The 14875-nt window shown below is 51.7% G+C and overlaps 1 protein-coding gene across 9 annotated transcripts in view; it reads left to right on the top strand.

Moving 5' to 3' along the window:
* CACNA1E (calcium voltage-gated channel subunit alpha1 E) overlaps positions 1-14875 on the top strand; it is a 161968-nt gene that overhangs the window by 91951 nt on the left and 55142 nt on the right. For all 9 annotated transcript variants that reach the window (XR_011680517.1, XM_071435840.1, XM_071435838.1 and 6 more), the window contains exon 9: positions 4194-4297. Coding sequence is in view for 8 of the 9 variants with exons in the window: in XM_071435840.1 (XP_071291941.1) it covers positions 4194-4297 (104 nt within the window). In the remaining variant the exon portion in view is untranslated. The remainder of the gene's footprint in view (positions 1-4193; positions 4298-14875) is intronic.

Raw genomic sequence — 14875 nt, 5'->3', positions numbered from 1 at the left:
AAGCAGCAGAAGGAGCGATACCAGCAACGAGGGCATGGCCAACGTGGAAACCATGGAAGCCCAGCACTGAGACCACTGTGCCCACCAGCCTGGCTGCTTGGGATGGCTTCCCCCCTGAGCTCAGAGGGAGCTGGCACATGAAATGGCAGGTCTGGTAACAAGTATTTTTAACAGCTCCATCGAGTTGGGGGAGGCACCATCTGACTGGAGAATAGCGAATGCGGTGCCTATATTTAAAATCTGGGGGGAGGAGGGGAGGAAAAGTAAGGCAGGCAGGAATAGGACTGTGAGGATGACCTCGATCTCATGCCATTTCAGAACAGGTTTGGGAGGCAAGGGAGGAAAGTGAATCATGGGTTTCTCAAAGGTAGGTCACACCAGGCTAACCTGGCATCTCAGGCCTGGAGACGTCCCGGGGCTGCTCCTTGGAGTAAAGGGTTTGCTGTAGGAGAGGGGGAATGGGGAGGGGAAGAGGGGAAGGGGATGTGTTGGAACCCTGGTCGCTGAGAATTTTAGATTTTCTGTGCTGACAGGCACTGACCCCCAGGAGAACACTGCATTTGACCTGAGGCTGTGGAGAAGGCTTCCAAAATTGAATGACAGAACTGAGATTATAGATGTGTAGTTTAAATAGAAGTGTGTAATATCACATGGTGGAAAACCTAGAGTTTAACGTTTTAGAATATAGTAATATATATAATGCAAGATGGAGGTTTTGGGCAGAGGCTGGTCCTTCTTCTTCACCTTCTTCTCCATGGGTTTGGGTGGTATTGGATAAAATACTTCTTCTCCATGGGTTTGGGTGCTTTTGGACAAAATACCTTCTTCTCCATGGGTTTGGGTGCTTTTGGATAAAATACCTTCTTCTCCATGGGTTTGGGTGGTTTTGGATAAAATACCTTCTTCTCCATGGGTTTGGGTGGTTTTGGTAAAATACCTTCTTCTCCATAGGTTTGGGTGGTTTTGGTAAAATACCTTCTTCTCCACGGGTTTGGGTTGTATTTGGGTGTAATTGGATAAAAAAGTCTGCATTGCAGGCCACAGGTGGTTGATTATGGGGTTAAAAGTAAAAATAATTCAGGTGTCATTCCTTAATTGGACAGTTTATCCTTAAAAAGCCTTGTAGAGAGAGAGATAGGGCTCCATTTTTAGTTTGTTAGAGTGAAGTGCTGTAGAGCTTGCAGTTTGTGAGACTGTAACAGAGATAAGAACTAATAAACATCTGAGTCCCAACAAGACACACCAACCACCCCATGAGGGGCTCTGTGAGGCTGGCAGGGACGTGAGCAGTGCTGGGATGGTGTTGAGGGGACAAGAGGGGATGTCATCAACTCATGGAGTCCTTGGGGATGTGTCCTGGGCTTTCCTGCCCCCAGCATCCACTGTCTTCCCAGAGCTGGAGGGACAGAGGCTGCCATCCTGGGTCTTTGAGATGTTGGATGCAGTGAGAAATGGAAATCCAAAGCAGCAAAGGTGTCCCCTTGGAGCTCAGGTGGTGTTGGCTGGGAAGCAGTGGCTGGAGGAGGAAAGGGTGCATGGGTGACATCGGGGTGGCCACGAGGTGGCTGCAGGGCAGGGGTGGCACAAAGGAGGAGGGAGGATGGTGGGATGCAGGTGAGGTGGTGAATTCTCTGGGGCATCACAAAGGGATGGAGTGTGACCCATCAAATTGCTCACTCCTGTGTCCAGGAAGGATGAACTGAGCCTGGAGTGGAGCAGGGAAGGGGCTGCTGGATAAAATAGGGCAGGAGAGCCAGTTGGGCAAGAGAGAACTGGAAGAACTTTGCTTTGGCCAACAAAGCAGAGGCTGGAGATGGCTGTGATTGCTGTCTAGAAATAGATCAGGGTGGAAAGAGGAAGGAAAAGAGCTATTTCAGCCAAAGGCCAGTGCTGGCAAAAGAACAGAGCGGTGTAGAAAATGACCACAAATAAATTTAGGCTGGAAATTGCGGCAGCCACTGGAGCATCTACTTGAGGAGGCTTCCAGTGGGGACAGTGAGTTTTTGGCAGCCTGAGTGGCTGAGCAAGTACCAGATGATGGTGTGGAGCCACTGCATCCAGACTGGGCATCACCAGTTCCTGGGTTTGTGGGGAGCATTGGGATGTCCCCTGAGAGATTTCATGTTCAAAGCTGGCACAGCCAGGGGGACCTGTGTGGCTGCTGGTGGCAGCCTGGGTGGTTGGGACCATCCCTGAGCTCACTGTGGCCAGTGCTGTGTCCTTGAGTATGGGCACAGCTCCTCATCTCCTCCTCTGCCCTAGAAGTGCCCCTCCTGCAGCTGCTGGGTGCAAGTGGTGCTGTGACCTCCCAAATCCCCTGAAAAATCTCTCCAACCCCCTTTGCCTCCACCCCCAGGGGAGCCAGGCACTCAAATGCACAGAGGTTGGGATCACAGTCAGCCCACACCACCAGAGCCCTGCCAGACCCCTGCCTCAGCTGTCCCTGCTGCAGGTCCCCGGTACCACCAGCTTTGCTGTGCCTGAAAAATGGAGGGGGAAGAGGTCTGGGCACTGATAACCCTGGGAAAACTGCCTATTTCCCCCCCACTCCTGCTGGGATGGCTAAAGAAGGGATGGTGATAGCCCAGCTCTGGGGAAAGATGTCTTGTTCTTCTGTAGGAAAGGAGCTCCTGTGTTTTGTATTCCCTGTGACAGAGAGCTCGGGGAAAGCCTGTGTTTTTTGGGCAGGAGCCAGTTTCAGAGGCAAGCAATCCTGACATGAGTGGCAGGTACCCAGTGGCATCTTGGCAGGGAGCTGAAGCCCTGTCAAGCTTGGGCAGAGGGCTGCAGGATGCCTTGAAGGCTGGTGCCATGGGAGATGGTGCTGGCAGAGCAGAGCACAGTGCCCTGGGTGTCTCTGGAGGGCTGTGGTGAACATCGGCTGTCAGGAATTCCCGTGCATTGTTCCTTCCTCCCTCTGCCTGCTTCTCCCATGGCCCTAAAGAAAAGGGCTGGAGGTGAACTGGAGCTTTTGGAAGAGCAGGATCTTGAGAGGATATGTGTGGTTTCCCTAGGGCCAAAGGGGGAGAGCAGTGAGTCCTTCCAGCTGCTTTCAGAGCCCTTACAGCTGCTGCTTGCCTTGTTGCTGCCCACATCCCCTGCCCCAGTGCTCTGGTCAGCGGTGCTGGGCTGTGCTGGTGTCACCCTGCCTGCCTTGGGTGTCAGGGTGATGGGGACACCCAGCTCAAGTCCCCACTTCAGGGAGGAAGGCTCCAGCCCTCACTCTCTTTGCTCCTCGGAGCGGTGCTCCTCCCGCCGCAGAGCCTTCCTCAGCTCCTGCACTGGCCGAGCAGGAGATGTGGTGCCAATGACTCAGATGAAGATGAGGGCTTAATTAGCACAGGGAGAAGGGGGAAGACAGAGAAAAGAGAAAGAGTCTTTCATTGCAAGAAGATTGATACCACCTCCCCCAGACAGTCACGTTCTGCCGCATCACCCTCAGCCCGGCGTCATGCGCACCGTGCCTGACACCAGAGGACAAATGGGGCCTGGGAGGGACACAGGGGCACTGCTTTATTAAAACCTCTGGTGAATTCATGTCTGGAGGGATTGAGCAGGGCTCATCAGGAGCCTTTGCAGCTGTCAGGCTGTGCCCTGAGCTCACAGCTCCCGTCTGGTCTCGGCTCTGTGGCTTTGGGGGATGTGCCTGTGGTAGGAGGGTGTCTGCAAGGTGTTAGTGATGATGCCAGCAGCAAAATGCCTGTTTGGAGGTTTCCCACCATGCATGAAGGGACAAACACTGGCTGCCTCTTCTTTAGATGCCACCTTAAGGCACCCTATCAATCTGTGCTGCTGTGAGGCTGCTTTGCCCCATCCTGGTGGATGTGCATGGGAGCTCTGAACCAAAATGCTGGAGAAAACATGTTCAGGGTGAGCCCTCGCCCTCAGCACCCCAGTTTTGGGCTGCAGGACCTTGCACCTCCAGCTATACCCATCTCTTACAGTCTCTGCAGGATGGTTGGAGGGGGTGGAGGAGAGCGGTCCTGCCTGATGAGGGCCGGGGCAGGGTGCTGAGGGGTTCCAGGGTCTTCTGGTGGGGAAGGGTGCCCACCAAGGCTTGGCAGGCATGGCCAGGTCACCCTGAGGAGCCTGGTGTGGTCAGCCTGGAGCACTGGAGTTAACACACCCTCCCTCTGCCCTGTTGATGGTGTTAGAGGTGATGTCACACATGATTTTTTTTCTTTCCTCTGCAGACCAATGATGCCTTAGGAGCCACCTGGAACTGGCTGTACTTCATCCCCCTCATCATCATTGGATCCTTCTTCGTCCTCAACCTTGTCCTGGGAGTGCTGTCAGGGTAAGCAGAGTGGTCATTCCCTCTGGGCTGTGCCTGTCACACATTCCTGGCACCTCAGGCTGGTCCCTGTGTCCCTCCATGCCCTCCAAACCTGCCTGCCCCACAGCAAGGGATTGCTCCCTGCCTGTGCTTGGTTCTTCCTCAACATGGGGAGCTGGGAAAGGGACAGCCTTGAAGATATTTATTATTACTGTCATTTCACCTTGCTGAAGATCTTCTGCTTTTGGTTCCTTGTGAGAAATGGTCACTGGGAATCTTCTGGCTGCTTGGGACCTGCAAGAGGGGAGAGATATGGGGGGGTCTGGGAAAATGTGTTTGACTCCAGGCTGTTGGTGGTGGGGTGGGATGGGTTTGGGGAGTGATACAGAGCACCAGGAGGATGTGCCCTGCACTGGTGGGGTGCAAGCTGGTGAGGACAGGGATGCTTGGGGTGCACGTGGATAAACCCAGAAGATAAGATAAGATAAGGATATAAGGATATAAGGATATAAGATAAGGAAGTAGGGACAAAGCAACTGTCCCTGTCCTGCACTTCCCAAGGGAAAGGCAGTTTTAATCCAAGCCTTTAAGCTGGGTTTGGAGACAAAAACTCTACTTGTCTCCATGACAATGAACTGTGGTTGCACCAGCACATCCTCAGCTGCTGGCAGGGGCTGGTGAACAGTGAGAGTGTGCCCTCTCCTGCACTGGGGGAAAGTGTGGGCTCCCCTGTTCTGACTGAAGCAGGTCATATTTTAGCTAATTATGCTTCATGGCAAAATGCAGAAGTCATTGTAGCATTGGTTTGGCCAGATGGAAAGCCCTCAGGTGCAAGGGCCAGGGTGGAGAATGGCCTTGGTCGTCTCTGTCCCTTTCCTGAGTGTCCCTGGAAGTCCCAGTGTGATGGTGGTGGTTTCAGGAGTTTCTAGAGTGACAAGTTGGGGTCTGCTATTGGGCTGAACTTTCCCAGCTCTCATTCTGAGGTCTGACTGGGTCCAGGGGCTTCACTTTGCCTTGCAGAGAGGCAATTCTTACGGGGGATGAAGATATCCAAGCAGCCTTGGGTGGAATTTCTACTTCTTATGCCACATCCAGCTTGGGCATTTGGGCAAAGTCCAGCTGGGTCTCGATGTCAAGCAGGAGCTTTCCTACAAAAGCCTGGCTGAAGGAAAGTTAGGAAGATGGGAACAATGTTATTGCAATGTTAGAGAATGTCAGTGCAGCGTGTTGTGTGGACACCGAGGCTTTTGGTGCTGGGGTGATGCTGAAAGCAGCTTGGGGACACAAACCAGACACTGGCCAGAGGACCACAGTGGGGTTGGTGGGATGCCTGGCCATGCCCTGGCCCACCTGGGTGTTTCCCTGCCCGAGGCAGCCGTTCCCATGCCTGCTGGGTTGGATGCAGTTATCCAGGACTCTTCCCAGGCACCGGCTGGCATTTCCACTGTTTGTTTATTGCTAGTAGGGTTTGTACTGGGGAAAGATGCAAGTGGGTGGGTGGCCTAATTGGCAGCAGAGATGCTCTTGTGGCGTGGCAGATATCCAGGGTAAAGCAGGACTGCTCAGCTCCCTGGAGGGCTGAGGGAGGTGAGCTCAGGTGGCCAGCTGGGCTCTGCCGCTCCATGGCAAGGCCACTGTCAGTGTCCCCCTGCCTGGGCACAGCCACATCCTCTGTGGCTCTGTGGATGCAGCACCTTGGCTGGGTGAATCATCCAAAGGTGCTGCTGGAGCCCTGGAGGAGCAGGACCTAAGGGCAGGAGAAGGTGCTTGTGCACACCAATGCTGAGTGCCCTTGAGTGCAGCAGGAAGGGCCTCGCTCCTTGATCTGTTTGCTGAGCTCTTGTTTTTAGCACTCACCACAATCCTCTCGTGCTGGAAGAGAGTTCTTGGCTCTGCTGGGGGATGGGAGGTGTGACCTTTCCATTGCCCAGCTCTCAGCTGGATGAAAGGCAGGGCCTGGCCAGATACCCCCACTTGTGGCTGTGCTGAACTGAGAAGAGCTGGTCACTTTGGGCACGAGCTCCACAGAAACACCTCCACTGAAGGAATCCTTTCCCTGACTGTTACACCAGAGCTTTTGGGGAAGCCAGGCCATGCTCAGCTGAAATCATGGCCTCTGGGAGCCTCCTTGCAGCAAGCTGGCCCCACCTAGCTTGCAAACTGCACCATCTGCATCACTGGATAACAAGGTCCGCTCGGGATTTCCAGCATTCTCCTCAAGGTTCTCCTCAGGAGCTGCTGCTGAGCTGCCTCTGCCCTCGCCTCATCTCAGCAGAGGCTCCCTTTGGGGAAACAGCCCAACAGCCAGGGTGGGCCCCCAACGAGAAGAGGCTGCAGGAGGACATTTGTGTGTTTCACTTGCCACCAGCAGAAGTTTGCCGGAGCCCAGATTTAGCAGCCTCCTGGTTGCGATGAGCATCTCTCCCAACAGTCAGTTCCCCAACTGTTAGGCTGAGGCATGACCTCTGTGATGTAAACAGCCTGGATCCATCTGCTCCTTAAGCACAAAGTATGTGGGAGAGGAAAAGAAATGATTTTCATCACAGGCAGGCTCCTCAGTTTTTCTCCCTAAATACGAACAGGCACACATGCACTGGAGTCGCATGCAGGCTCTGTTAAGGGGAGATGGAGCTCCTCCAGGCAGGGTCTTGGAGAGCCAGTTCCGCTGTGGCTTTGGCATTTATTGCCGTGTCTATTAACTTCTCCCCTCCATGGGTGCAATTATGGATCAATTAATTCTGACTGAAAGCAGGAAAAGATAAAAAAATTGGCCCCGTTCCTCTTTGGGAGCAGGTACGGAGCCCAAGGAGATGTGACTGCTCAGCTTTTAAAGCTACACGAGCTGCTGAGATAATCCTGGCAGAGGAGAGTCAGTGGGAGCCAGTGAGGATGGAGCATCCACTGAAATGCCATTTTTTACCTGAGGCTGCCTTGTGGCCTGAGGAATTGCATCTGCTGGAGATTTGCAAAGACCTGCTCTCCCTTTTTTTTGTGAAATTGTTGAGTTTTGGCTTTTTTTTTTTTAACTCAGCTGTTTCTCACCTAAAACAATTTGAAGGTGTTTGTTTGGGCTCTGTCTCTGGAGCAGCAGAGACCTGACAAGAGCCACACTGCCCTGTCCCTGCTGCTGGTGTCGTGTGCCAGTGGCAGCAGTGCCACCCCAGCAGTGGCCACAGCCTGAGGACTCATACAGAGCTTCAGTACAGAACAGGCTGCATTTTGACTGCTTCCCACATCCCTTTCCACAGCCTCTGCAGAAAAAATTTGGTTTGCAATCACCCTCCTCCATTCATTGCAGCATCATCCTTCTGCTGAGAGCTGGGAGACTCCATCCCCATACCCAGTCTTGTGCATCCAGCCCCTTTCCAGGGTGTCAGAGCTGTTATAGCCACTGATCTGCAGAGACAGCAGAGTGGGTGGAAGGAGATGCTGCCTGGCCTGGGAAGACTGAGCCCTCAGGCCAGCCAAGGAGACCTCTGGAAGCTAACAGCAGAGCAAGAAGTCAAGCACAATGGCAAGAAAAATGAAATCTATCTGCCTTGTACCAAACAAGAGAGTAATTTAAATCCTCCTAATTGCTTCCACTCATCCTGGTGATGTTAAGTCTTTTCTCCCTTTAAGTCTTTTCTGCCCCCCACCCCCAGCTCTTACACTAAGCCTTTGAAAGAAACGACTAATGTTATAATTAAAGGATCAAATTGGCAAGATTTCTTTGTCTTAAGATCTTTCTTTCAGGTTGGGTTAGCACTGCGTTCGCAGTCTCCGGAGAGTTTTCTTCAGTTCCTTCAGGAGCCTTCTGCACCATCTTCTGAAATCTTTTCACTTCAGTTAATTTGAATTTTTTTCCCCATCCAATTTGGATGCATAACAAACGATGAATAAAATTAAGTTTTGTAGCAATTAATAATAAGGGTGTTGAGGGAACAAGTGTACATTTTCAATGGAGAGAGGGTTCTTTTTGCCAGCTCCATGCAAAAACCTGGACCCCACACATCTGAGCAGGATCTGGTGCTTTGAAGCCAAAAACATTGGGAGGAGGATTAATGTCTCAAAGATTCCTGGAAGGAGAAGTGGTGAACATGCAGGAAATACAGGAAAGCTTGTGGGGAGACCATAAATTACTAGCAAGACATCAACAAACAAAATTCTTTGCCACAAGAATGGTCAGGCATTGGACCATGCTGCCCAGGGAAGTAGTGGGATCACCATCCTTGGAAGTGTTCAAAAAACATGTGGATGTGACATTTAGGGACATTCTGTAGTGGTCAACATGGTGGATTTGAGGATCTTCAGCTTTTCCAACCTGAATGACTCTGTGTTTCTACACCCAAGAAATATGGATTTGGAAGTATGAAAGCTTGGAAGCATCACATTGGCTTTCTCCTGGAATGGTTGTAGGATCTCAGGGCGTGGCTGGGATGAGATGTGAGATGTCTGCACTTGTGTTGTGCTTGGGAACTCGGTGGCTGAGACCCCTTTTGAAGGGAGGAGTGGGTGTCACACGGGGAGGGGGCAGCGATGCCCCTCCCAGGCCCCCCAGCACCATCATCAGCGGTGCCCATGCTCCTCACTTGGTTCTGGGGAAGCTCCTTGTCATCACTGTGGTCTTTGGGCACAGGCCAGGCAGAGGAGTCTGGGGGGACCTTCATCTCTATTCAGCAGGCAGGTGGGCATCCATATTCATGCCTCTCTGCCGTGCTCTGCTGGGCCACCTTTCTGCCAAGGGCTCCAAGCCCCGTGCAAACAAGCTGCCTGACAAGAGGCGTGCGTGGCTGCTGTGCTGGATCCTCTGCTGTTACAGGGAATAATGACTCCTCTTACAGCCAGCTGGGTGAGAAGGGGAAAAAAAAACAGAAAAAAAATCCACAACAAAAAGATGACTTGCTGACTTTCCCCTTTGATTTCTCCTGGCAAATTATTTGCCAGCATGTCTCCGCTGCTTCAAAATTGCTCTTATTCCTGCCTCCTTGCAAATCTGCTCCATGGACTGCCTGTGGTCTGCGGGCTGTGGGGGAAAAGGCTCTGTTTTGATCCTCTCAACAAGGCACTCAGCAGATAGTGCTTGCTTACAGATTGCTTTGGGAGTTGTTTGTTCCAGATTATGGTAATTTCTGTCCTCCTGGTTGATGGCAGCAATTGTGTGGCTCCAGAGATTTGAGCCGGCGGATGGCTTTGGAGATGCCCAGTTCCTCCAGCAGCAGCTCCACCCTGGCAAGGGGGTGCTGGGCACTGCTGTTGGGTGAAGAAGGTGTTGACTGGAGTGCTGGAAGCTCCTGGGAAGTTTAAAGTGATGAAAGGTTGAAAATTGAAGTGGGGTTTTCTTTCCATACCACATCTCACCTGCAGCACTGACCACACACCTTTCATCTGTGGATTGCTGTCACATGCAAAAAGAGACTATAAAGATCTTCTCTGCTTACAGAGGGGATAAAAACTGGAGCATAGGAGGGAAAGGGAGGAGTGACATTTTCCCAGCACTGCATGAGCCAGTGGGAGTGATTGTGAACAAAGCCCGGGGCTCTTGAAGCATTGAAGCTGCGCTGCTTATGCCAGCCCTGCCTGATAAGAGTGAGGCACAATCTCGAGCTCCCATCTCTGCTCCTTGCTGCTGGGGCTGCCAGGCCCTCTGTCACCCTTCTGCAGCTTCTTTGCAGCGTGGGCTGAGCGTGCTATTGCTGCCTTTGGTGCAGCATTGCAGAGTTCTCTGGGCAGTGGGACAACGATGCAAACCTCAGCGGTGTTATCCTTGGAAAAATGATGAAACTGAGAGTCTACAGCTAGAATGTTTGTGGATCTCTTCTCTGCTGTGGTTGATGCAGCCCAGAACCCTGCTGGCTTTCTTTGCTGCAGCAGCACACTGCTCACTCATACTGAGCTCATCCCTGGCACCTGCAGGTCCCTTTCCACAGAGCTGCTCCCCAGCTGGGTAGGTCCCATCCTGTGCTGCCCTCCTGGATTTTGTTTTCCCATGTCCAAGACCTTACATTTGAATCAGAGAATGGCCTGGGTTGGAAAGGACCTTGTAAAGATCATTTCATTCCAGCCCTGCCATAGAGAGGGACACTTTCCCTAGAGCAGGTTGTTCCAAGCCCCATCCAGCCTTGAACACTTCCCAGGATGGGGCAGCCACAGCTTCTCTTCATGAGATTCTCGTTAGCCCACCCTTCCAGCCTGCCCAGGTCTTCCTGCAGGATTGTTCTCCCTTCTGAATTCCCCACTTCCCCTCTCAGTTTGGTATCAGCACACTTGGCCTTGGAGAAATCCAGGTGGACAGCCACAAGCTTTCCACAAGGTAGAAGGTATCAGCATCTGCCCCTTCTTAACAGGGACAGTGATGTAATGGGTCATCTCAGGGCTGGCATCTCCCAGCTCTTTCCCATTTTACCCTTCCATGTCACCAACAGCTTGTCACCTTTCTCCTCCCCAGCTTGTGTGACAGCCAGTGCTGTATAAATGTGCTCTCCTCAGCAGCTCTGTCACACCCTGGTGACACAGAGCTCCTGCCCCACTGCACGAGGCTGATCAGAACTCATGCACAGGCAGTACAAGAAATGGGCTGCTGCTGGTTGCCTTTCTTTTTGTGTCTCTTCTCCTTCAAGTTCAGAGAAGACTTTCTTGAGATGGCACAGCTTTGTTATGGAATCAGAGAAAGGTTTGGGTTGGAAGGGACCTTTAAAGGCCATCAGGTCCTGTGGCCATGTTCACAGGGGTCTTAGGATGAGGGAAGAGATGAGGATCTGACTCCATGTTTCAGAAGGCTTGATTTATTATTTTATGATATATATATATTATATTAAAACTATACTAAAAGAATAGAAGAAAGGATTTCATCAGAAGGCTGGCTAAGAATAGAACAGCAAAGAATGATAACAAAGGTTTGTGGCTTGGACTCTCTGTCTGAGCCAGCTGACTGTGATTGGCCATTAATTAGAAACATCCAACATGGGCCAATCCCAGATGCACCTGTTGCGTTCCACAACAGCAGATAACCATTGGTTACATTTTGTTCCTGAGGCCTCTCAGCTTCTCAGGAGGAAAAATCCTAAGGAAAGGGTTTTTCATTGAAGATGTCTGTGACATGGTCCAACCCCCTGCCATGAGCAGGGACATCTTCAACCAGACCAGGTTGCTCAGAGCTCCACCCAGCCTGGCCTTCGATCTTCTCTGACTCTGGCACTTCAAGTGAACTTAAATCAAGCAATTACCCTTGCTGAAAAACCTGTTGTCTCCTTCAAAGCAGGCACCCTTCCCCTGCAGAGGTTTTGGTGCCTTTTGGACACTCAGCTGCTGCCTCTGCCGTGGGTTCAGTGCAATAATCCCAGTCTGCAGTGCCAGTGCTGCTGTCACTGTCTGTTTAAGCTCAGGTTACAGGCTGCTCAGTCAGTTCAACACTCTCACTTCAGTTCCTGTACACCTTCTGGGTAAATACCATCTGATCCCCCCCTTGCAACTGCCTCAGCTGTGTTTGCCACACTGTCTGTTGTCACTTCTGTCCCATAAGCACCTCTGACACCCTCCTGGAGGCTCAGAGGCAGTTTTTCCTCAGACTGTGGTGCTCAGACCTGAAGTGGAGCCATGAGCCAAGACCTGAGGAGAGCAGTGGTGTTACCTGATGTCTTACAGATGGTCTCTCTTGTTATGCATCCCATTATAACTGGGTTTTTTTCATAGCAGAGTGGTGCTGCTGCCTCACCCTCAGTGTGTAATCCAGTATTTCTCTGATTCCCATCCTGTCCTTTCTGCTGCCTCAAGCTGTTTTAAGGCTGATTTGATAACTGGTTTGCTGGAATCATCTTTATAATAGAGGCAAGAGGTGATGAATTGATGGGTTTGAAGATAGATGGTTTGTTGTTTCAAAGCATGGAGGCCACAACATTGATGTGACCAGCACTATTTACCTGCTTTGAACTCAAAAATGGTCTAAAATGTAGAAAAGAAATGGATTGCAGTGGTTATTTTCTCTTAACTTGTTTTTAGTGGTGCTCTTTTCTCTTAACTTGTTTTTGGTTCTTGGTTTTCCTGTAACTGGTTGTTTTGGTTTTTTCCCTGTTTTCTTGTGTTTTGTTTTTTTCAAGAGGGGACCCATTTTTATGCTGGATGCTTCCATGAGTGGTTCTCCCATTGAAAGCAGACTTGGGTTTTCCAGTCCTTAGAGCAGATAACATTGGACTAAAACCGTCTCTTTTCTGGTGTGAGGGTGGCTGGGGGGCCCTGGAGAGGGATGTGGCTGAGCATGGTGGTGTCCCCCACGGTCTCCTGCCAGGAGCAGAGATGCTCTCAGGCCATGCGAGGGAAATGCTGGGGCTGTGGAGGAGAATTTGCAGGCAGAGGAAGAGTGAAGCACCTGTGCTCCCATTGCCCCAACAGGCTGGGCAGGGGGTGTGGGGGAATGATGCCCTTGGGAGCAGAAGGACATGGACCCCCAAAGCCCACCAGGGCCTTCAGCAATTCCCTCTAGAGCTCTCTGGGTGGGCAGTGAGGGGTGCAGTGACACCAGGCTGGCATCACAGATCTTGGCTGCCAGAGGTGGATGTTTTTGAGCTGGAGCCATCAGGGTTTGGGGCCAGAAGACCCAGGTGGACAAGCAGAGGTGGAGACTGTGCAATCTGCTGGGGTGCTCTGAGCCCCCTTGCAGGGACCCCACAGGGCAGCACCGCCCTGGGCTCTTTGCAGGGCAGAATTTGGCCATCCCTGGTGATGTAACCCCAAGAGAGCAGGAGCAGACCCTTCAATGGGAGACAGCACCCGCTCTCTGGGCGATGCCAGGCTGCCCTGCCTGTGACTTGGAGCCTTCCCAAGCGTTGTCAGTCACCATGGCTGGCCCTGTTCTCACTCACACACAGTATTATCTCTACCCATTTGCTGCTGCAAATTGGCTCTGAGCAATCCTTGATCTGTCAGCATCGCCTACCCACTCTCAGATGTCACCAGCCCCCGCTGCTGCCCTGCTTGGGAACGTGTCTCTCTGAAATGTAATAATTCATTAACTGAGATTAACTTTTTTTTTATTCTCCCCCCCTCCCCTTTCTGCCACCCTTTCCTCCTTCTAATGGACAAAAGCAATTAAGCTCCATTAGGGATCAAGTGAGTGGGAAGTGGCTCCCTCGGAGACGCTGCCACAGCTGCATGAGCCCTGTCCCTGAGTGTGTGTGGCACCAGCCTCCTGTAAATTAGTGCTCCAAGAGGAGAAGGGCTGCCTCAGGAAAAGGTGGAAAGTGTTGCTTGATGAGCACCTTTTCCAATGCCCCCATTCCCCTCTGCAGGAAGAGGTGGCCTGAGGCTCCTCTTGGGTCCTTCTGGGTGGCTTCCACTGGGGGCACACGATGGTGGTTTCTCTTGCCATGCAGCACAAGGAGCTGGAGGACAGAGGGATGGGCAAGCAGGAGGCAGCAGAGTGGCCAGGTTCCCAGCTGACACACATCAGGAGGAGCTTCCCAAGTTCTCCCAGTTGCACACTAGCTGAGAGAGCTGGGATGTGACCGTGTTCACAGGGGTCTCAGGTTGAGGGAAGAGACGAGGATCTGACTCCATGTTTCAGAAGGCTTGATTTATTATTTTATGATATATATTACATTAAAACTATACTAAAAGAATAGAAGAAAGGATTTAATCAGAAGGCTAGCTAAGAATAGAATAGGAAGGAATGATAATAAAGGCTTGTGGCTCAGACAGAGAGTCCGAGCCAGCTGACTGTGATTGGCCATTAATTAGAAACATCCAACATGGGCCAATCACAGATGCACCTGTTGCATTCCACAGCAGCAGATAATCAATGTTTACATTTTGTTCCTGAGGCCTCTCAGCTTCTCAGGAGGAAAAATCCTAAGGAAAGGATTTTTCATAAAAGATGTCTGTGGCACTGGGGTTGTTCAGCCTGGAATGGAGAAAGATCTGGGGAGACCTTAGAGCTCCTTACAGGACCTAAAGAGGCTTCAAGAGAGCGGGAGAGGGACTTTAGACAAGGCCATGTAGCTATAAGACAAGGGGGAATGGCTGCCCAGTGACACAGAGCAGGGTTGGATTAGATATTGGGGATAAATTCCTGCCTGTGAGGGTGGTGGGGCCCTGGCACAGGGTGCCCAGAGAAGCTGTGGCTTCCCCATCCTTGGAATGTTCAAGGCCAGGTTGGATGGGAGTCTCAGCAGCCTGGGGTAGTGGAAGGTGTCCCTGTCCATGGCAAGGAATGAGATGGTCTTTAAGGCCCCTTCCAACCCAAATCATTCTAGGATTTGGTATTTATGGGGTCTGGGAAAAGTGCTGCCAAGGCTGCGTGGAATTATGGCCTGTGGGGCAGAGCTGGGAGGATCAGAGGACAGGAAACTTCCCCATTGACTCTGCCTCCAAACAGCATTTTCTCATTCCTTGACATCCCAAATTTGCAAACAAAGGGTGGTGAGGGGTGATTGCACAGCCAAAATACTCCTGCCTTTCCTCCAGCTAGAGCAAGGAGGTGCTTTGGCATGGCATGCCCAAAACTGCGAGTGCATTTCACTCCTGGCTGGGGAGGTCCTTCCTTCTCCCCCGTCTCCTCCCACCCCCCTTCCCTTCACTTAGGCTGCTTTTCTCTGCCTTGCCTTTTGTTTCCCTGCCCCGCTTCCC

The sequence above is a fragment of the Agelaius tricolor genome, unplaced genomic scaffold (genome assembly GCF_023055355.1).
Source record: "Agelaius tricolor isolate 1412-34295 unplaced genomic scaffold, bAgeTri1.0.p SCAF_11, whole genome shotgun sequence".
Lineage (NCBI taxonomy): Eukaryota > Metazoa > Chordata > Aves > Passeriformes > Icteridae > Agelaius > Agelaius tricolor.
The sequence above is the reverse complement of the archived record's forward strand: the minus strand, read 5'-3'. Positions and strand labels throughout refer to the sequence as shown.